This window comes from Ascidia mentula, chromosome 4, assembly GCF_947561715.1.
Source record: "Ascidia mentula chromosome 4, kaAscMent1.1, whole genome shotgun sequence".
Lineage (NCBI taxonomy): Eukaryota > Metazoa > Chordata > Ascidiacea > Phlebobranchia > Ascidiidae > Ascidia > Ascidia mentula.
Window position 1 is genome coordinate 8278410 of NC_138569.1, and position 22160 is coordinate 8300569.

At 39.6% G+C, this 22160-nt stretch overlaps 2 protein-coding genes across 3 annotated transcripts; both read right to left on the reverse strand.

Annotated features, from left to right (window-relative positions):
* Nucleotides 1-187: 187 nt before the first annotated feature.
* Nucleotides 188-10429, reverse strand: LOC145897441 (histone-lysine N-methyltransferase SETDB1-B-like). Of its 2 annotated transcripts, none has more exons than XM_082985741.1 (29): nucleotides 10288-10429; nucleotides 10154-10210; nucleotides 9812-9919; nucleotides 9608-9757; nucleotides 9445-9490; nucleotides 9190-9377; nucleotides 8923-9052; nucleotides 8537-8696; nucleotides 8228-8309; nucleotides 8014-8163; nucleotides 7796-7913; nucleotides 7472-7555; nucleotides 6946-7159; nucleotides 6842-6881; nucleotides 6432-6556; nucleotides 5861-6001; nucleotides 5242-5369; nucleotides 4333-4612; nucleotides 3858-4024; nucleotides 3397-3479; nucleotides 3059-3165; nucleotides 2900-2951; nucleotides 2690-2761; nucleotides 2448-2484; nucleotides 1978-2118; nucleotides 1620-1753; nucleotides 1332-1402; nucleotides 1119-1277; nucleotides 188-475 (listed from the first exon to the last, which is right to left on the reverse strand). In XM_082985741.1, the coding sequence occupies exons 2-29, from the start codon at nucleotides 10193-10195 to the stop codon at nucleotides 358-360; spliced, it is 3327 nt and encodes a 1108-aa protein (XP_082841867.1). In that variant the 5' UTR covers nucleotides 10196-10210; nucleotides 10288-10429; the 3' UTR covers nucleotides 188-357. The 2 variants fall into 2 exon arrangements, with proteins under 2 accessions (XP_082841867.1, XP_082841866.1); XM_082985740.1 differs by having other exon boundaries at nucleotides 1332-1405.
* LOC145897999 (DNA repair protein SWI5 homolog) lies at nucleotides 10288-10757 on the reverse strand. Its single transcript, XM_082986453.1, has 2 exons — nucleotides 10638-10757; nucleotides 10288-10476 (listed from the first exon to the last, which is right to left on the reverse strand). The coding sequence occupies exons 1-2, from the start codon at nucleotides 10755-10757 to the stop codon at nucleotides 10288-10290; spliced, it is 309 nt and encodes a 102-aa protein (XP_082842579.1).
* Nucleotides 10758-22160: the final 11403 nt, after the last annotated feature.

The window sequence follows — 22160 nt, forward strand, 5'->3', positions numbered from 1 at the left end:
CCTTCTGATTCGTCAGTTACTGCCACCTTTGCCAAGTAAACAATATTTTTTCAGTAAACACACTGGGAAAGTTTGTGAACATGCATGTTGACTACCTATCATAGTTGGAAGAAATGAACTCCATAACAATTGCGTAACCCCGTATGATCAGCACACAGCAAAAAAGAACACGTATTTTATTCCGGTATCCCTCAGGAACATTTTCTAGGCAGTCAAATAAAGGCCGCAACACGAAGAATTTTCAACACAAAAGGCAAGCGTGAAAGCAGGCGAAAAACGATACGAATTTCTTTTCCTGGAGGAAATTGACACTGCAGACTGGTTCGCTATTTATGAAGTCAAATAACTTGAGCAAAATTAGAGCAATCTTTTTCTGCATTTGGTCGATCCGCAGTAACAATGAATGACGCGGTCATGCACTGCACCAATTTCGTAGTTGTAATCCCAGGTCAATTCCGTTCCGGCCCGGATTGTGCTGTTTTAATGACCACAAAAAAACATATATTAAACCATCTTTAAAGATGTTTTTTACGTCCACTTAGCTTGTATTAGGTAGCTACATATCTACGGCTGACACGCCGTGCTTATTTCCAGAGCAATTTCTTCCGAATTTCATATACTGGCGGACCCTATCTATTGATTGTCCGCGACATTTATATTCGACGGTCATTACTTTTTTAGAAGTTTTATTATTCGTAAAAGGCGAAAACTGTACATAATGTGAGCCTGCGTACGCGTCTGAAGGTGTAAGCAGCGTGTTTAGTTGTTTGTCTTGGCAGGTGGTAACCCTGCACATAGCGAGTTACCAGTAATATGACCGAACACATGAATAATAGTATTTTATGCTGTAGCTTCATAATTGTAGATAACTTTTACGTATACGTGAGGGTTTTTTCGCACATGTTAATTTGCACCGGAAAAGGAAATTTGCGCACTATATCGTCACACATCAACAAACATGTGAATATACTAGTTGCATTTATTTCCGAATTGCATGACCTCGTTGTCGGCGCCGAACTCGTTTCCTTTCACGGTGCAAGTAATTTACATATGCGAAAAAATACTACAGATCCGTATACTGCATGCTCTCTGCGCTACCGGTTGTGACACCAACTTACCAACTTGCGAAGAACGCAACCCATGGAAATCTTAGATCGTGTGTATCAATGAACACATTCTGTACCATGAGGTTGGGGGTGCAGGAGTGGTTTAAATACCTTCCCAGGTTTCCTGTCTGTTTGGCATCGATAATGAACGTTCCCTCAGTGCCGAAAAGTCTGCAAAAAATGGTTTGTTTTATTCCAAAAAATATTTTTAAGCCGTCGTCAGACCTTCTTGTCTTGTTAATGGCATCTTCCTCGTCACTGCTAGAGTCCATGTCGCCCATAGCCAGTTTGTCCATCTGCTGCAGAAGAATTAACAACAAAGACACCGTTAAAATACCACCCTCAGGTTCAAAATGCAAATTCATTTTTCAACTTGATTTGATCAGTCACGTAACAAATGTGTCAGGGCTTAAAATACGAATTAAAAAATAATGTTGCGATACTTTTTTTAAAGAAAGGAGCATCTTTCAACAAATAATTTACAAATCCTTTTTAAGTAATTACGGGGTGAACCTTGTCCAATGCTGAAGTATATTTCACAGCGACTGACGATTGTCGTCTTGAATTTGTGCCATTTGTGTCTGAATCGGTGTCAGTTGTGTCCTCATCAATCAGGTTCACTCGTTTTGGTTCAAACACCATTTCACCTTAATGCAGTGTTTTAAAGTTACCGTGGGAAATTTTTTTTCCTAATTGACTTTATAAATAAGAGGAGACTGTCATTGTGTTTTTTCATAGGAGTAGACGAAAGTTTGAATTGACAAAACTAATCAATGTTAAATATTTGCGCCTGTTAAATAATAGCGAGACTTCATGCCATAAGTATGGCCTCTTTACACCCGAAACAAGCGCTTATAACTCTGACACTAACCTGGTTCGGAATCGATGCTGGAGTCGTTGGAGGGGAGGTTGGACCTCGCCACCATGTTTCTTCCTCTTCTTCTTCTCACCGCATCCGGAATTATTCCAGGATTCACCTCAGGATCGGAGGAGTAACCGAGTTTCTTGGAACCTGCGAAGGTTTTATACATTTTCCTTAGCGTACACAAAAATAGTTGGTTCAAATATTGCTTATGTAATGCACAGCATGTCTTGGTTTTTTGAAGTGAAAGTTTACAACAAATTTTCTTTCCATCACCGATTTCTCGAGAGGAAATAGAACAATTACTGTCTAAGCTATATTATAACACGAGCATAGCCGATAAAGAAAGCTGTTTGTGGGAGAAAGTATTTAATGCGATAACATGCTTCAATTTTACCTTACTTCTTCATATTACACACGAAAATAGTTACGAAAACAATGGTTATATTGAGCTTCATCGAGCAGCTACTGATAATTACCTGCACTTAATTGCTTCGTTGGCTTCTCCTTAAACACCTGACAAACAACGGGTGTAAATAAAGTCGGAAAAACGTCACTACTGGTTATAAACTCTGCTGTAGTTACGTTCCTTCCAACGACACCAGAGACACGCGCATGCCAAAACTTTTCATGCACAGCTTACGTACTATACAAATTACTCTAAAGCGGATCGAACGACCCGCAAAGAAAAAAATTAAAAAGTCTAACGCAACAGAAGCACCTGATTTTCGTTTCCTTCCGACGAAATCGACCACGTGGTTCCCGATTGTCGTCTGAAGGTCATTTTCACGCACTTGGAACAAAAAAAAATAGAAAAGGAAAACCGCATGCAACACCATGTGGGTGCAACTAGGCCGCAACCGCCCGCACACAGAAAGAAAAATCCTCCATTGTTAGTTACAAACCTAATAGGGGCTTCCCACAAACTCACCTCGGGGGCTTCCCCTTCCGTGTCGGTGCTGTCGTGTCCCGGTGTAATTTTTCTGAAACATAATTTTTTTGAAACTTGCGAGCTGTTCCATGCTCGCCATTCTCGTAATTTTTATGCCTTGGGGTGGGTGTATGAGTTTTAAAAATATTTAGTGCTCACTGCTTTTTGCCGCCGTTCGACTCGTCGTCGGTGGAAACGTCATCGGAAAGCGAATCTATTCCACTTGAATCATTCTCGTTGTAATCGAGCTTCTGGTTCTCTGCCACCTTACAACATAAAACTTAACACTAAACTTAGCTGTTAGTTTTACTTAATTGCCAACATTCGTAACATGCTGAGAAAAAATTGCATTTTGTACAAAAAACACAACAAAAAGGGTTGGCAAAACTGCCTTTTCCAGATTGTGGGGTGCTTTGATCATTTATTTCAATGAATTTAACCAAGTAACTGGAACTTGCTTTATAGCGTGCCAATGGAAACCTTGTACATATGTTTACCTCGATATGGTCTAGCTCGGCAAGATATTCGTCCCCGTTTATCAAGCCTTCGTCGTTGGCGTTCCCCTCTGTTTGTATTTTACCTATAATTAAATAAATTAACAGGAGACTGTTGTAATTGTGGCCAAATCAAAACCAAAAAAGTTTTGCGCTTTAGTTTTTGATATGTTAGCTTAGGAGCGTCAAACCATTGGCCCGCAGACAACATGTAGCATGCCTTGAGATTTCAAGTGGCCCGCGCGTCATTTTCCCAAATAAGGTAAACTTGTTTGCATTACGTGACATTTGATCACATAGGATATACTCTCCCAAACATAGAGGGCAGTGAAAGATTATCTGCAGTGGTAATTACGATGTGACGAATTTGGCAGTTTTGGTACGAACACAAACTCCCTGTTTTTGAAAAAGGTTGGACACTCCCCGTTAAGTTGAGGTAAATTTTCAAGCTGCAATTCGCTTACCTGTGTAAATACACACAAATGTGCCTTGGGCGATGTCGTCTAGGCAGCGAATTCCCCAACCCTTCTTCTGTGTCTTAAACATCTGCAGGCGACACTGGAGACCGAGTTGCACAACTCGGTTGTGACATTGCGTCTTACACTTACATCTGGAGTTGCACTCGTATATCCTGCGATTAGAGGACACCTATAGCTATGGGTTCTGGATGACGCGACAGGTGATATGTATACTGTATTTTTTAGAATAACTCGATGTTGGCATCTAATTCTGTTAAGCGACTGACAACCCCGAAAACTTATCATGAGGCACCCGACAATTTGAGGTATCCTAAAAAAACAGGCCACAAAAAGCCGTCAAGCAAAAAAATAGCTTTTTCCACCACCAGGGGTTGAGCATCTCAAGCACCGATAAACCGGTTAATTGCTGGGGTTTCTGAAAACAAGTCCTTATAAACACAAAGACACAGTTTATACCAACCCGGTAGGCAGAAAGCTGTAGAGACGTTTAAACCGATACCCGGCGTCCGGCTTCATTTTGCTTCCACGGCAGCACGAGGTCGCCTGCACCGTAAGTTGTTGACAGGGACAATTCGCACGGTCACTGCAGTTGTCCGGACAATCACAACACACCATGAAGTCGGTGTTTGTGTTGATTTTGACTCCACGTCCTGGCACGCGCGTCTTGGTGTACGGCATCTTCGGCGGTTCGTCCGTGTTGATTTCGTTCACGCAGCTTACTGGTATGTCCTCTTTCCCGTCTAAATGTAAGGTTCATGTTTTGTAAATTTGGTTATAAACGGACACATTACGCCACGTTGTAGTTCAGACTACGTTGTTTCTACGCGTTTTCACGTGATAAAATTTGCTTCGGTTTAGCGGCTGAAGTTGCTGTTGGGGACGGGTAGGTTTTATATAAAGGAACAATGTTAAACCAAACTATATTCCCGGTGCTATATGCGGTATACGGACACGGGTAACTCCCAACTGTAGTGTTAAGAAGGGCTAAGCGACAAAACAACGACAATTTAAGGTGAACATTCAATATTTTCATTCCGAAATCGTCCTTTTCTAACGCCACTTGTTGTGCGTGACGACACAGGTGGAAACTTCACGTTTGCAGAATTACAATACATGTTACATGTATTCTTAACAATAAATGCATTTGACACAAGGTTAGTTTATATTGTGATTTTGCAAATTTAGGGTGAATTCGTATGATAGGAAACAATTTAACAACATCGTGCAATAAAACACATGGGAAAAAATTCAACAAAATGCATTGAAAATATAGTGACAATATTGTTATTATTCTGTCATTGCACTGAAAATACAGCATAACGTGTCCAGTTAAGGATATGGGGTTTAGGTCGCTTTGTGTTAACCTTACGTGAATAATCTTTGATGAAAATCTTGGCGTCCCGGGTTCGGATCTCGGTGTTTTCTTGTACCCGGATTGCTGCGTCGAAACTAAAGTTGGTGAAATCGAGATTATGGATTCCGCACTCTGTCATGTATCTGTTTTAAAACGTAGGTAGTTTAGACGTGGAACCGCTTGACCAGAACGAACTCCGTCGTTCCGTCGAAATGCGTTATTGCAATGTTTGTGAACTGTGCATGATGTACAGCATGATTAATGTAAGTTTGCAGTTTTGAAAACCTAAATCAAAATCAGTCCTGAGAGGTTAAACTTGCTTATTAAGCGTATGAGAATCAGGCCCTCGGTTAGGGATTGTCTTTTATTGTGCGACAGACAGGATTTCTGCAATTGTCACGTCTATTGAAGCAACAAACCTCTAATTTATGTCTGTAGATGTATTCAGAAAAATCAATTTCGCTTATCTAAGCATCATCAGTTCCTTAGTACAAGGCAACGAAGGGTAGTTTTCAATTGAGTTTTTTTTGACAAGTTTTGGACCAGAAATTGTTTAACAATATTATACAATCCAATTCCAGTGACACTTTTGCTGCGGACTTTATTACAATTCAAGTTGTGTTTGTCCGCTTACCTCTGCACATCTCTCATATTGCGGCATCCCCTCCCACACGGCCCGCGGTAGTGAACGTGGAAAGTCGATCGATGGACCGAGGGGACGCGAGACAACTCCCGAGTCCACGAGAGCAGAAGAGGTTTTAGGAGCGGATTCACGCTAAAGGAATACAAGAAACCGCTAAATTTAACGAAAAACCCCAGCACATAAAAAACCGTACACATCAGTAGGCGCTAAGAGACAGCTTCCTAAGATGCGAAAAAACTCCTTTTTAAACAGAATTCGGAAACTATAGGCGCATTATTGCGGTGATGATATGTTTTGAAATCCACTACTGGTTGGATTTGACAGCATGATACAATTTTGATTTACACATCATATAGTTTGTTTATGATTGATTGGGAAAAATCATGCCGTTAAAACACAAACATTTTTTTGGAAACAGGTGCACCTTGCTTATCAGTAAAAACGCATCAAGCGTTGCTACATACTAAATAAAAGATTAGAAATAAGAAACGTTTTGTAGAACAAAGTTACGACAGAAAAATGGTGGAAAAGCGCGTCATTATATACAAGCCCAGTGACAAACCCTTTTAAATTCCGACGAAGTTGGAATGGAGCGATACAACGTTGACTGCATTTATGTGGAGTGAATGGTGAGGACGTGTGTGGTATGAGATGAGGTGGTGACTCCCCGCTCGAACTGCTACTCGCCTGTTCACAAAACATACAACGCTCCTTAACAAACTGTAAAAACTTATCACCATTTAATACATGCAAAATTATACAGCGATCCTGACGAACAATTAAGTTCACAATGTGTATACTCCTTCGTAGGAAATTTTTCCCCGCATTGGCAATAACTGTATGCGATTTTCAAAAGTCATTTTCACACAATCTTGCATTTCAAGATTCTGGTATGACATAGTTTTATACTTTGCGGAAATATTAGTCACTTTAAGAAAGTTCGGTGAGAAAGGTGATCGCATGCAAACTCACATTTGCCGAATTTCGTCTGCCACCGTCGATTCTCTTCGACCTATGAAAACATTAATAAATAACGTTTAGTAATCGCCTCCCAACATGGGATCGAAACGCAGTACTTCGTAACTTGCTCTTGGCTCCTGCCGCGAGGTTTTCCGTCTTCGCTTTTCAAAGCAGCTTCTTCGAGCTCCTTCTGCGCAAACCTGTTCAAGAGGTGGCTTGCTATGTTTACTCCGCCTTGCATCTCAGAATAAGACTTGGGGATTTGGGTGACGTGCTTGGGGATCTGCTGCTGTGCGCTGAGAGTTTTTTCCCATGGAGCTTGCCATTGACCTAAGCGAGATAACAAAGGAAGTCAATCAACTATTTTACAACATTTGTATTTTGGCCTGTCGATGTAAATTCAGGGCCTGTATTTCCCCAAAAAAGCTCCTAACCAAAATTAACCTTTTTTTAAAAATCGGCAATGAATATACCAAGGACCAGTCGGGATGAGTAAACATTTGTGATTAAAAAAAAACATGACAGGGCAAAGTCTGCTACAAGGCGTGGACATGTGCATTATACCAGCATTTTATTTCTGGATAGAAGAACGCATTGTAATTGCCAAACATGCTGCGCTGTATACTGACGAAGCAAAAATACCTTCTTTTTTCAACTGTTGTGCACTTTTTTCTTGGGAGCTTTCATAGCTTAACTTTCGGGGTTGTGGACTTTTCGGGGCTTCCTCTGAAACAGACACAAATTATTACACAAAAAAGTTTATTTTTATTTTGTTGTAATAAATATTACTTGAACCAATAAGTTTGGCTCAACTACGTTTGTCAAACTCTGATTGACATGCTTTTTTAAGGCCACATTTATCCCTTTCAGTCTATAAGCCAAACTAAATACACAAATTGATCACAACACTAAACTTTGCTTCTACATCTTGTTGATTCGTGTTAATTTTTTTATTCATGTTCAAACCTGGAGGTGAAGAGTCTCTTGTCAGATCTATTGTCGTGTATTCGATGTGAGCCTTTCGCATTCCCGTGTGCGCTCGTGCAATGCGATTTCCGCCTCCCTGTCGCACGTTTTTTGTTTTCTGGACGAAAGTAAAAAAATATAAATTACTGATAATGGCGCCAACAACAGTTTCTGATTTCTATTGTAAACCAACAAAAAATTTGCAAGGAATTACTTACAGGGGGATGGTGTTTTCTGTAGAGAGGTTCAAGGCGCATAGAACCGCGATAAATCAACTCCTTGCTGTTGTCCGACAAGTACAGAATTTCGGCCAAGCTTCCGTCGACTTTAAGACATTTGGCGACGTGCCAAACACCCTCGAATTCAACCTAAAATTGCATGTTAGTTTTATTATTTGTTGGTCCGCAAAAAAATTCCACATTTCATCTATACCTTGAGTGTCTGACCTTCCCTAATGCTCAACAACTGGCGCACTTCGGTTGACAGGTAAGTTTTGATGTAAGATCCCATCCCCCTGCAAACAATCAAAATTGAGTGGAATCTTATTGTTGTGTGTTTGTGTATGACGTTGCAACGATAGTTCCACAACGTTCAGGGTCGAATAAGGTAGTAACAGCACAAACCCTTAAGTTTAGGGGCAATCCCATTATGAGGTAACAAATGTGAGTTTCTGCTTTACCGCGAGAAATGCTTTTTCGCCCAATGACAAGCAAACAAAAAAGGAAAAAGGTTGATGATTACTTGCAAGTGATGTCGTTCCACACATCCCTCCTCAATCCATAGACAAGGTAGACGTATTTAGGTGGGCAATAAGCAGCGTAACCGTCATCGAAGAAAACCAACAACCGGTTGTTGTTCATTTTCTTGTCACAGGCTTCCGCAATAACTCCCGAATATATTCCTAATAACGGATGTACCGTATTTCCATACTTGGCTATGTAGGACGAAGATCATAACATCGCAAAATATTACATTGCATCACCTCACAAAATAGCCCAACGTTATTGTGAAGTTGTGTTCCCAAGATGAATTTTAATTACTTTTATTTGTATAGTTTAATTTATTTCAACATTTCAATATTTTGAAAACAAAAATCAACCGCTTTATGCTGAATACCATTTTTTTACCTTCATTTCGATACCATGCTGCCACTCTCATTCCCACATTTACTTCAGACAGTTCAAACTTGTCCGTGTTGTCGATGGTAGCAAGGTGACTGATTTGCAGAAGACTTTTTGTGTTTGTGGTAAAACGAACCTGTACAGTGACACAAACACATGTGAATTACAGTAAAAACATGTCCATGTCTACCCAAGCTCGGACCCAAATAACCAAAAAAACTACAATATGTAGCATTATGTTTTTTGGTCTTAAATATGCTGTACTTCTTTTACCTTATATTTGATTTTGTCTTTATGCTTTTGTTGGTCAATAATTACAGCTTTCTTCCATTCATCTTTGCAAAGTGCTAACACTTCCAAGTCAACATACAAATGCATAGCAAGGAGTTTACTGGTAGGTCTAAATTTACGAAGATATTGCCGTTCTCCTTGTGGTTTCGGTTGACGAGAAGACAAAAACTCTACAAAGTGCCAAAGAGGAAATTGCAACTTAAAATGAGGTTTTCCACATATATTGTTTATACAAACCTTTCTGAGTTTCATTTTTGTTTTTTTTCTTTATAGGTTCATTTACCTGGCAAATAAATATGTTATATGTAAGCACTTAAGCTTTTTAAATTATTGTTTGCATGTTTTTAAATACATTATCACAACAGTGACATATGCAACAGACTGTCAAAATTTTTTTTACATCTGATGAGACTGGCGATGTATCATCTTCAACAGTGATGACCTCATTTGCCCTCTGCTTGTTTAACTCCTTTTGCAATTGTTCAGACTCGATTTCCAACTTTGTAACATCGTCTGAAAGTTTGTCGAAGAGTTCTTGGGCCCCAGCAAGCTAGAGAAATTTGCTGTGGAACACTTGTCTTCAACAACAAATTCATATTCATACTTTACACATGACATTTTCATCCAGGTGCGCATCCAACTTGTTAAATTCCTCATCTAATTTATCATCAATGCCAAGCTCTTCAGTTGCCTCTGCAACTATTGAACGTAGCTGAAATTGAAATAAAAATGTTTACATTGACCTATGTATTAAAATAATCATGGGGATTATTAAACTACATACAGAGAATAATAAACAAAATACTTAATTTAGCATAGCTCTGTTCAATTTAGGCACAACTGCACAGAACAAATACAATGTGCAAAACAAAAAAAACATTCATCATGCTAAGTTGTATGAAGCAATGAATCAAAGTTATAACAGGTTTAAATTAACAACCCTTACCAACTCATCATATTCATCCCCAAAATTCACCTTGAAATCCATGATTCTGCCTTGGCACTGGCAATATAGAATAGCATGGTTTGTGAAAAAGTAACAACACTACTACACATACACACAAATTTAAAGAAAAATACCTAATCCTGCACGTGGAGATTGAAATTTGGGTACAATGCTCGAGTGGTTGTTTGTAACTGAACTGCAAGTTTTCCGATGACGAGCTGTCCAACGTCCTTTATTTCATTGTACTCATGCAGTTTTTGTATATGAACCTGCAAGTCTTCTTCTTTAAGTCCTTGGCTCAACAATTCTTTTATTTCCTCTTCCTGTGATATATTCTTTCTTTACGTCTTTACATTCAAGGTTATATTACTTTTAGTCAAAACAGACTTGGTAAATTTTTTGAAAAAAAAAACAATATATGTTTGTTGATCAGTTCATGTGACAAAATGAAAACAAAGAAAAAAATCAACAAAAATCCACAAACCTGCTTGTTTGCAAGATTTTCTAGGCTTTTGACTTCTTCCTCAGTTACTTCTAATTTAGGAGCTTTGACCTTTAGTGGAGAACTAAACGCACCAGTGAGAGAAGATCTTTTTCGAACCATGCGAATTGATCCTGACCCAATAGGTGATAACGTATTCGAAGGACTGGGCGAGGCCCCGCTCTGTGATCGAAGAGGCGATTTAAAGGCTGAACGCACCTTACTAGATGAAAGACATGCAACGGTACGATTTCTAGCTACTGGGGTGTTTGGAGCTGCGGACATTACCCAAATTTCAAAGCTTTTGATGTTGCAGCGATTTGCAAAAAAAACACAGTTCCATTCACCGTCGTCATTTCGGCGAAATAAAAAAAAAATTCTACGAAAATTATTTAACGCATGAGTGAATACAGCTCAATTCAAATTTCTATAAAATTACAACATGTTTTATACGTGATTCAGAAATGTAACTAACTAAAAATCCGCAAAAAAAACAATACAATCAGAGGAAATAAATAAGAAATTCATAAAATATTGAAAAATTTTGCAAATGAAAGCAACATGGACCAGATCTATACCAATTTTACATACAAAATGCAACTGTTAATGTAAGCCAAACATCAATCACTTTCCGGGCCATAGGACTTCCTATGAATTTGCACAGGGCTTGCCTAGAGCATGCTGGTGAAGGTGATATAAGTTAAAATACCAACCGGCTCCACAATTTCCAGCGAAATAGATTCAATGACAGGTTATTGTGTGTGACGGCATACAGGCTGTTTGTAACCGTAATGGCGGCAGAGACATCTTGACATAAGCGAAAATTCAAACACTTTCCGGGCCATAGGATTTCCTATAATTTTGCACAGGGCTTGCCTAGAGCATGCAGGTGAAGGTGATATAAGTTAAAATACCAACCGGCTCCACAATTCCCAGCGAAATAGACTCAATGACAGGTTATTGTGTGTGACGGCATAGAGGCTGTTTGTAACCATAATGGCATTAGAGGCATCTTGACATATAAGCGAAAATTCAAACACTTTCCGGGCCATAGGATTTTCTATAATTTTGCACAGGGCTTGCCTAGAGCATGTAGGTGAAGGTGATATAAGTTAAAATACCAACCGGCTCCACAATTCCCAGCGAAATAGACTCAAACAAAGGTCATTGTGTGTGACGACATAGAGGCTTCCTGTGAGCGCAATGGCGGCAGAGACATCTTGACATATAAGCGAAAATTCAAACACTTTCCGGGACATAGGATTTCCTATAATTTTGCACAGGGCTTGCCCAGAGCATACAGGTGAAGGTGATATAAGTTAAAATACCAACCGGCTTCACATTTCCCAGCGAAATGGAATCAAACAAAGGTCATTGTGTGTGACGGCATAGAGGCTGCTTGTATCCGTAATGGCGTTAGAGACATCTTGACATATAAGCGAAAATTCAAACACTTTCCGGGCCATAGGATTTCCTATAATTTTGCACAGGGCTTGCCTAGAGCATGCAGGTGAAGGTGATATAAGTTAAAATACCAACCGGCTTCACATTTCCCAGCGAAATAGACTCAATGACAGGTTATTGTGTGTGACGGCATAGAGGCTGCTTGTATCCGTAATGGCGTTAGAGACATCTTGACATATAAGCGAAAATTCAAACACTTTCCGGGCCATAGGATTTCCTATAATTTTGCACAGGGCTTGCCTAGAGCATGCAGGTGAAGGTGATATAAGTTAAAATACCAACCGGCTCCACAATTCCCAGCGAAATGGAATCAAACAAAGGTCATTGTGTGTGTGACGGCATAGAGGCTGCTTGTATCCGTAATGGCGTTAGAGACATCTTGACATATAAGCGAAAATTCAAACACTTTCCGGGCCATAGGATTTCCTATAATTTTGCACAGGGCTTGCCTAGAGCATGCAGGTGAAGGTGATATAAGTTAAAATACCAACCGGCTCCACAATTCCCAGCGAAATAGACTCAATGACAGGTTATTGTGTGTGACGGCATAGAGGCTGCTTGTAACCGTAATGGCGTTAGAGACATCTTGACATATAAGCGAAAATTCAAACACTTTCCGGGCCATAGGATTTCCTATAATTTTGCACAGGGCTTGCCCAGAGCATACAGGTGAAGGTGATATAAGTTAAAATACCAACCGGCTCCACAATTCCCAGCGAAATGGACTCAAACAAAGGTCATTGTGTGTGACGGCATAGAGGCTGTTTGTAACCGTAATGGCGTTATAGACATCTTGACATATAAGCGAAAATTCAAACACTTTCCGGGCCATAGGATTTCCTATAATTTTGCACAGGGCTTGCCCAGAGCATACAGGTGAAGGTGATATAAGTTAAAATTCCAACCGGCTCCACAATTCCCAGCGAAATAGACTCAATGACAGGTTATTGTGTGTGACGGCATAGAGGCTGTTTGTAACCGTAATGGCGTTATAGACATCTTGACATATAAGCGAAAATTCAAACACTTTCCGGGCCATAGGATTTCCTATAATTTTGCACAGGGCTTGCCTAGAGCATGCAGGTGAAGGTGATATAGGTTAAAATACCAACCGGCTCCACAATTCCCAGCGAAATAGACTCAATGACAGGTTATTGTGTGTGACGGCATAGAGGCTGCTTGTAACCGTAATGGCGTTAGAGACATCTTGACATATAAGCGAAAATTCAAACACTTTCCGGGCCATAGGATTTTCTATAATTTTGCACAGGGCTTGCCTACAGCATGCAGGTGAAGGTGATATAAGTTAAAATACCAACCGGCTCCACAACTCCCAGCAAAATTGTCTGAAAGCGGCTTAATATTCCTCATCTTTTACCTAGCTTAATACTATCGTTTTGTTGTTGGGTGTGGCGTTGAAGATGTTTAACGTTATGGAATATGTTGTATTTTCTCCATATTCCTTATAATCATTTTCATTATGTTTTCAATGTATATTGTGTTGTCTGATTGGTCGGAGCAATTGCTCCTCTTTTGCTCCTATTTTAAATTGCCCAATGGACGTCTTTCATAACCTTTGTTACGTCACAACAATTACACCGGAAGTTTGTTCAAAATTTTATTAAAGTTCACTTGCTATTTGTTACCTTGGTGAGTAGATGTTTGAAGATTTATAGATTATTTTGTTCGTGTAGGTGACTATAAGATTGTGTAGAACTTTATATTTGCCTTGGAGAAGCTTACCGCGATGCATACAATGATGGTTTGATTTTTACATAAACTTAGCGAGGAAAGTTTGATACTTTTAAAGCAGAAATATTTAAGTTCTTTGCTATCGTATTGAATTAAAATGATACCTTTCATCTGATAATTGACGTAATTGAAGTATGAGAGATGTAGCTAAGTGTGAAGAGTGGTTAACGACAGGGAGACGCAGTTAAGCACTCTTTAAAACGATGCAATCTGTGCTAACGGGATCTGTTTTATTTAAATTGATAATTTTGCAGAAAACTATACTTGCAAAACGCTCTATTATTATCCAACTGCTATCCGTGACATCATCCATATCTGACGACCTCAGTATCCAATACATTTCTCAACAAGCCACGACAGTCCTGTGTTTGAGAGGCAAAGATCAATTGACGATGGGAAGAAGAACGCCGCCCAAGAAATATGAAGTTGGAGTGTCCGGGAAGCAGACATGTTACCTCCTTGCTGAGGGGTCACCACTTCCTTCCGTGTTGTTGGTGACCGATAGCAACGGGAGGAACATTGTCTGCCCCCAGGTGGTATCGTCGAATAGTAAACTTTTTACTTTAAGTGCCATTTCTATTCCAGGGGGAACGCTGAACCATGGGGCGGAGGAAATCATGTACGGGAAAAGGTTCGAGTCAGTTGATTTTATCATTCTGGCTCTTGGTACGAACTACCTGGTCTCTCGGCATGCTCACCACCATAACAGTATCGGGACTGATTTTCAACAGCTGATCGAGGTGTGCCAACAAACGTACCCGCAGTCCCAGGTTGGTTTATTGTTGTGTAAGCAACGTTAGTTTAGTTGTCAAACATGTAGCAAATAATAGGAATTGCTCTTTCTACCATGGTGCATCCTGGACGAAACATTGGTTTCAATAAACACTTTCGAAACTTGTCAGAAGAGCAATTTCTCTTTATTACTATGCCTGGCAGTAAAAACAGCACTACGTAGCAAAGATTATGCATGACAATATACCCACAAAAATTTGAAGAAAAAACTGTTGGCGCACGCAAATGTGCAAATAGCGGCCCCAGTATTTTTTTGTCTGTTTGCGTAACATAAACGTACTCCCCCTTTTGGTTAGAAATATATTCAATGGTATAAGTCATTTTTTTCTGATATTCGTTTTCATTTAAGATTGTGATGGCTGGAATCTTGAAACAATCTGGTTTTCACAAAGACTGCGTTCCACAAGTCAACCGGGTACTGTGCAACCTTGCTCAGGAGTATGGGCTCAGCTTCTTGGATTTTAACATCTCCAACGATCGAGGGAACTGGAGCGATAAACTCCATCTCTCAGACGTAGGGCTGCGCCACTACATGGACAGTCTTGGGGAACATGTCCATACTCTTCTAGCTGTGGAAGATTCAGTTGGTGAGATAAAAATGACCAAAATAATTTCAATGCAGCATATAATCTAATGGTTTCCCATTTCGTATTGTAATATTTTGCAGTACAAATTACGAAGCAAATTTGTTTTGACACAATTCAAACTATTTTCTGTTAAACAGTTCCAACCGTTAACGTCCGTCCAAAAAAAGCAACTCCAAACAACTCTTTCCACTCCAGTCCATCACTCAACGGACGAAGAAAGTACAAACCCCTTAGCTGTTTCGGTTCCGTCGTTGACTGCATGCGGCTAAAGAACATGAAGGAAGTCGTTCGTAACTCGTCGGCTCAAGCTGTTGGCTCCCATGGCCGAGTCGACAATGAAGCAAAGAGCAGTGGGACTGCTAAAGCCGTTCGTGACTCGTCGGCTAAAGCTGTTGGCTCCCATGGCCGAGTCGACAAAGAAGCAAGGAGCAGTGGGACTGCTAAAGCCGTTCGTGACTCGTCGGCTAAAGCTGTTGGCTCCCATGGCCGAGTCGGCAATGAAGCAAAGAGCATTGGGACTGCTAAAGCCGTTCGTGACTCGTCGGCTCAAGCTGTTGGCTCCCATGGCCGAGTCGACAATGAAGCAAAAAGCAGTGGAACTGCTAAAGCCGTTCGTACAACAGGAAAGTTGTTTGGATTTGCGTTCGATGGCTTCGAACGAAGTATTTACACTATCCTCAGTTTTTTTGTGTTCTACCTTTTTTTTATGCAGTACTGTTTGTCTTCGGTTGGTTTTGGATATGTGATTGATTGCGCCTTCAGCTGTTTTTCGTTTATTCCTGGTTTTCGTCGAGTAATTTGGAGAAGCCGACCTGGTCGAAAGCGATATGCTTGCGTACCTGCTTTATTGTTACCGTTGCGGTTATCTGGACGTTTGGTACAAACTGGTGGTGGCGAATATAAAACTCTTGATGAAAAAATTTTTTGGACTTTTATGGACGTAAACAATTCACAAAAACACTTGGCTTTAATTTTCTGTGCTCTTGCAATTTATGGGAGGGAGTTGAAATTAACAAGCGATCAAAAAAGCTGTTCCAGTTTTGTAAGGCTAATGAAAAAGAAATTAAGAAGTCGTTGATTCCACGCCGCGGTTCCACCTCCTTAACCACACCACGAAACGAGGAAATAATTTTTTTTGGAGCTGTTCAAGCTCTAGTTAAATGTTTGCATGAATATCCAAGGAAGTCAAGGCTGCCAAACAAGGCCGTTAAGGAGGTTTTTGAAATGTTGTAAACTTGGTTTGAGCGAAAAAAAACAGGTTAAAAGTAAAAAAGTTTTAGGCTTCAAACAGTGAATTTCGCAAAAAAGTTCAAACGTTTTTCAAAATAACGCATCACTTGGAATTATCCCAAAATTTGTCACCAGCTAGTACTACGCTTGCACCTGATGAAACTTTATTTTGTGTTTGCAATATGCCCTACGATGGTACATTAATGGTGGAGTGTGAAACGTGTCTGCAGTTTTTTCATCCCAAATGCGTGTTTGACAAATCGTCCGTCGCAGTAACTTTAACGAAAGACCAGTGGAAGTGCTCGAATTTGGTATGTTCTGGCGTTCATCTTGAATCTCAATCTTGCTTTGCACATAGAACACAACAGTGTGAAGTTTCACTAACTGGCGACAATAAACTTTCGCCTAACGATAAAATTCCGAATGCGTCTTCCGCTGACACAACCTGTCATAGTTTTGATTTCGAGACTTTCGCTGTTGACGTTGAGTTCCCCGTTAAAACTAGTACACCGGTTGCTTCTAGATCTGTAGAAGAAAAGGCATCATGCGTTGTTTCTGAGGAAAACATAGAACTCCACCAGAGTGGTGTTGATGGTTTGGATAACAACAGTTTCGGAGATGATATTACGACGATGTTATTTGGAGAAATTGCAGCCGAAAACGATAATGCATGTGTTTATTCTCCTAACAAAGAAACTTGTGATGTAATTAATGAACTTGGTGGAGTAAGTTTGGAAATTCAGCGAAAATTTCATCACAGTGCGAATGTTAATGTTAGTGGCATGTTTATGCTGTCCTTGCAGGAGTGGCAATCCATGGTCGAAAATAGATCCGATCACCATTTTGGTAATGAGTTGTATGTTGATATTGCTGTTGAACAAATTCGAAAGATGTATGCCGGTTGTGTCCCGAATGTATCAAACAATTATTTGTTTAACTTTGAGGCGATTGCTAAGGATAAAAACTGTAACAAGGAAGGTTGGATAAATTTGTATTGCGCCCATAAAAGATGTGAAGATTGTATGTGCGTTAAGTTTGTTGTAACATTTTGGTCATTTGTAGACAAGGTCGAAGGACGGGTTGAAATATCTGGTAAGCGCAATCATAAACCTGGATGTAGAAAAAGTAGACGCATAAGTGGCTTGCTGAGGGACAAAATTCGCCAAGAGTTGAAAAATCAAACTGCCGTAAATCAGCACAGAAAATTATTCGACAAACTTTATCTCGAGGAACGTTGGTTAGGCGCCCATACTTATTTTCCATCGAAATCAGTTTTAAATAGCATCAAAAGCGAAAACAGCCTCGGAAACAAGCACAGTAGATTATGGTTTGTAAATTTGTATGTAAAGCTTTTAGAAATGGAAAAGGATAATATAAAGTTTGTACGTTGCATTCGTTTACATCCTCCTTTGGTAACGATGTACACGAACGCACAATTGAAAACGTTTAACCGAATTTGCGCTGTGGACGTTGTGTATTTTGATGCCACTGGAAGCGTGTTGCACCGGATGGAAAATTACAAAGACTTTCAAGTTTATACTTTGTTAATTAGAAACCCAAGCAAAGGTTGTACACCGCTTCCAGTTGCAACTTGCGTGACAACGAACCATGACGCAATTTCGATAAGTCACTTTTTGGAAACGTTTCTTTTTGATTGTATCAAAGTCTGTAGTGTGTCCCGCCAGCCAAAACTGCTTATCATTGATGGCTCAATGGCAATGTGGAACGCAGTTTTGAAAGCATTTTGTAGAGAATCTTGTTTGGAATATTATAACCGTTGTTACCGCATTGCGACAGGAGTTCCAAATTACGGCGACCTAAAAAAAACTGTTGTTCACAATTGTTATAGCCATGCAATGATAGCAGCTTGTGCAGCAAACATTGCAAAAGTTCCAAACTATCAAAAACTTACTTGTTTTGGCTCAATGTTTTTTTTAATTGTGAGACGATTGCAGACTTAGACATTGCTGTGGAAAGTTTCATAGTGTTGACTAACTGCGAAACATCATCCTCATTACTTCATACACATTTTAATCGGCTAACATCAATGGTAATTTCTGGTAAATTCAGTATCAATATGACTGACGACGACAATGGCGTGAAAGAGGATACGGACTACACTTTTTGTAATAAAGATACTGACAAATTACAGGAAAAACAATCTCCATTTTGTTGCCGATACGAACGCAAATTAGATGAATTTTTAAATTCACATGTTTACAAACAAAACGAAACAAAAATAAAAAACAATCTATATTGTAATCCGAGTTTGTGAACGTGTAATTGAAGTGGTTAGAATCATTTTGTGGCCGAGATTTGAAACCAGGTTTGATTGTGGAAGGAAGCATGTTGAGTGAAATGGTGATGGACAAAATACTGGATGTAAATTTTTTCCTAAACAACGTTTTGTACTTTGAGGCCATCATTTGTTATTTAATGAGTACGGGTAGCTGTACATACGAGGAAACGTGTAGAAGGGTCGGTTCTAAACCATCGATTTTTGTTCAAAAGGACACAGTTAAATTTGCCAGCCATCTTATTGTGTGTACTTGTTGTTTCCACGTTCATTTGAAATACATTTTAGATAAACAAGAGTTTTTCAGAAGGGAATGCCTGACTACAAATTGGTTCTAAACCAGTGTATAGGAACACATCCATGCATGTGAACTAACTTAGCAGTTATGTTTTGTTGTAAATTCAGAATAAAACAATATGTTTACATTTCAGATCAGTTCTTTTCTTCATTTGGATGTGATTGCAACCAAATGTAGTTTTAGCTGCAAAATAAAACCACTACGATTGCCGGAGCCTTGACGTGGTGTAGTGGCTTTGTACCAATACCGGCATACTGACACAAAATAGGCTAATTTATTACATATCACAACAAATCGCCTTTATGCCGTCACATTCAATGACCTGCCATTTCGCTGGAAATAGTGGAGCCGGTTGGTATTTTAACTTATATCACCTTCACCTGCATGCTCTAGGCAAGCCCTGTGCAAAATTATAGGAAATCCTATGGCCCGGAAAGTGTTTGAATTTTCGCTTATATGTCAAGATGTCTCTAACGCCATTACGGATACAAGCAACCTCTATGCCGTCACACACAATGACCTTTGTTTGATTCCATTTCGCTGGGAAATGTGAAGCCGGTTGGTATTTTAACTTATATCACCTTCACCTGTATGCTCTGGGCAAGCCCTGTGCAAAATTATAGGAAATCCTATGGCCCGGAAAGTGTTTGAATTTTCGCTTATATGTCAAGATGTCTCTAACGCCATTACGGATACAAGCAGCCTCTATGCCGTCACACACAATGACCTTTGTTTGATTCCATTTCGCTGGGAAATGTGAAGCCGGTTGGTATTTTAACTTATATCACCTTCACCTGCATGCTCTAGGCAAGCCCTGTGCAAAATTATAGGAAATCCTATGGCCCGGAAAGTGTTTGAATTTTCGCTTATATGTCAAGATGTCTCTAACGCCATTACGGATACAAGCAACCTCTATGCAGTCACACACAATAACCTGTCATTGAGTCTATTTCGCTGGGAGTTGTGGAGCCGGTTGGTATTTTTACTTATATCACCTTCACCTGCATGCTCTAGGCAAGCCCTGTGCAAAATTATAGGAAATCCTATGGCCCGGAAAGTGTTTGAATTTTCGCTTATATGTCAAGATGTCTCTGCCGCCATTACGGTTACAAACAGCCTGTATGCCGTCACACACAATAACCTGTCATTGAATCTATTTCGCTGGAAATTGTGGAGCCGGTTGGTATTTTAACTTAGATCACCTTCACCAGCATGCTCTAAGCAAGCCCTGTGCAAATTCATAGGAAGTCCTATGGCCCGGAAAGTGATTGATGTTTGGCTTACATTAACAGTTGCATTTTGTATGTATAATTGGTATAGATCTGGTCCATGTTGCTTTCATTTGCAAAATTTTTCAATATTTTATCAATTTCTTATTTATTTCCTCTGATTGTATTGTTTTTTTTGCGGATATTTAGTTAGTTACATTTCTGAATCACGTATAAAACATGTTGTAATTTCATGGAAATTTAAATTGAACTGTATTCACTCATGCGTTAAATAATTTTCGTAGAATTTTTTTTTTATTTCGCCGAAATGACGACGGTGTTCCATTCACAACAACAACAGCGGCGTGGAGTTCGCGCCCTCAGTCTTGTCATGGTCTGTGATTGCAATCAGCAAAGCGTGACTGGCGATAACAACCGTGGAAAGTGGTCAATAGAGAACTTGGTAGTTTCAGGGAAGAACTTGCAAAAGTAACTTTAATTTTTAATTTTTTTTAATAGTGTTTGTTCACATCGGTATATACATTTATATTTTTGTTTTCCCACAAGCAATCTCTTATATATAGCAGAGCGTAACCCTGCCAGCTCAATTGCTCTTTCGGCAGCCCAATTTACCTTGTGAATGTCGCAGTTTTTGTTTTCAACGGTTTTTTTGATGGTTACTAAGTTTTGTCAAAAACCGTCTGATAGGAAAAAACTAACGTAATGGAAAACTTTAACTATATTAGCGTCGGGTGCCGTTCTTTTTATTTTTGTCATTCGCAATATTTTGTACATAGCTGTGCAAAATTACTCAGTCGATTTGATGCAATTGGTTGTTCACAATACCTCCATGACACTATTTTGAAGCTAATCCTTGTTTATTAATTGTGCCCGCAATTCTGGAATAATTAACCTCATTCAGTTTTCCTTCCCGAACACAGCAGGCGTAGGTTACGTAATAAACGAGTGAGCACACATGTCTGTCTGTTTTGTTCTCTTAAAAAAGAGAGATTTGCAAATCAATTGGTACGCTGGTGTAACTGCTATTGTCATAAATAGTTTTAGTAAATTGGCACCAGTCGCTGCGACAAAATCGGTCACCACAAATGTAAGAAAATTTTATTGGCTTAAAGTTTCGTCATGACTTTATTAGCATTTGGCGCTGTGATGATTCGCGCAGGGGTACTGAGCAGTCGATATGAGGACTGGACGTTGGTTTCGTGACCATCGTTTACAATTGCGCTTCTGAGCGTTAAATATTGATACTTGCTGTTTGTAAATTTGTAACCCGTTGTATTTTTTGTGCTCCTACTGTATTTACGAAAAGTAGCGTATTTGTGAGTATAAAGAGACTGGCCCATATTGTTATTAACACTGTCATGTTAAAATAAGACTCAGTTTGACATAAGTTTTTGTCGAAACGTCTTATTTTAACATAACCGTGTTAATAACAATATGGGCCAGTCTCTTTATACTCAGAATTATGAGAAAACCCGTGAGTTGTGTTCCTAGCGTATATGGATGTATTAAGTTGGCACTGCCCGTTCTTTTTTATTCCCTTCGTTTGAACACTTAAAATTGGCGCTTATGAAAGCGGCATTTGGATGGTTATAATTGCGCAAGGCACCGGTTGAATTGATGAAATATCGATCGTTTCGAGGGCCACGTAATTGCAACGGCAATGGCGGTAAAATAACGAGTATATATCCGTGTAGTATCGTTCAATTGATGAAAGCACTCGAAGTCGTTGAAAGTTAGCATCCGCATTTGGCGCAACGTGATTGGCCGAAAAATGTACACGCGTAGCCGGCTTTGGGTTATTGTGACGTCAGAAATCAATAACCCCACGCTGAAAGCGAATCATCGCAACTTCTAGATCGCATTTATAAGTTGGCCACA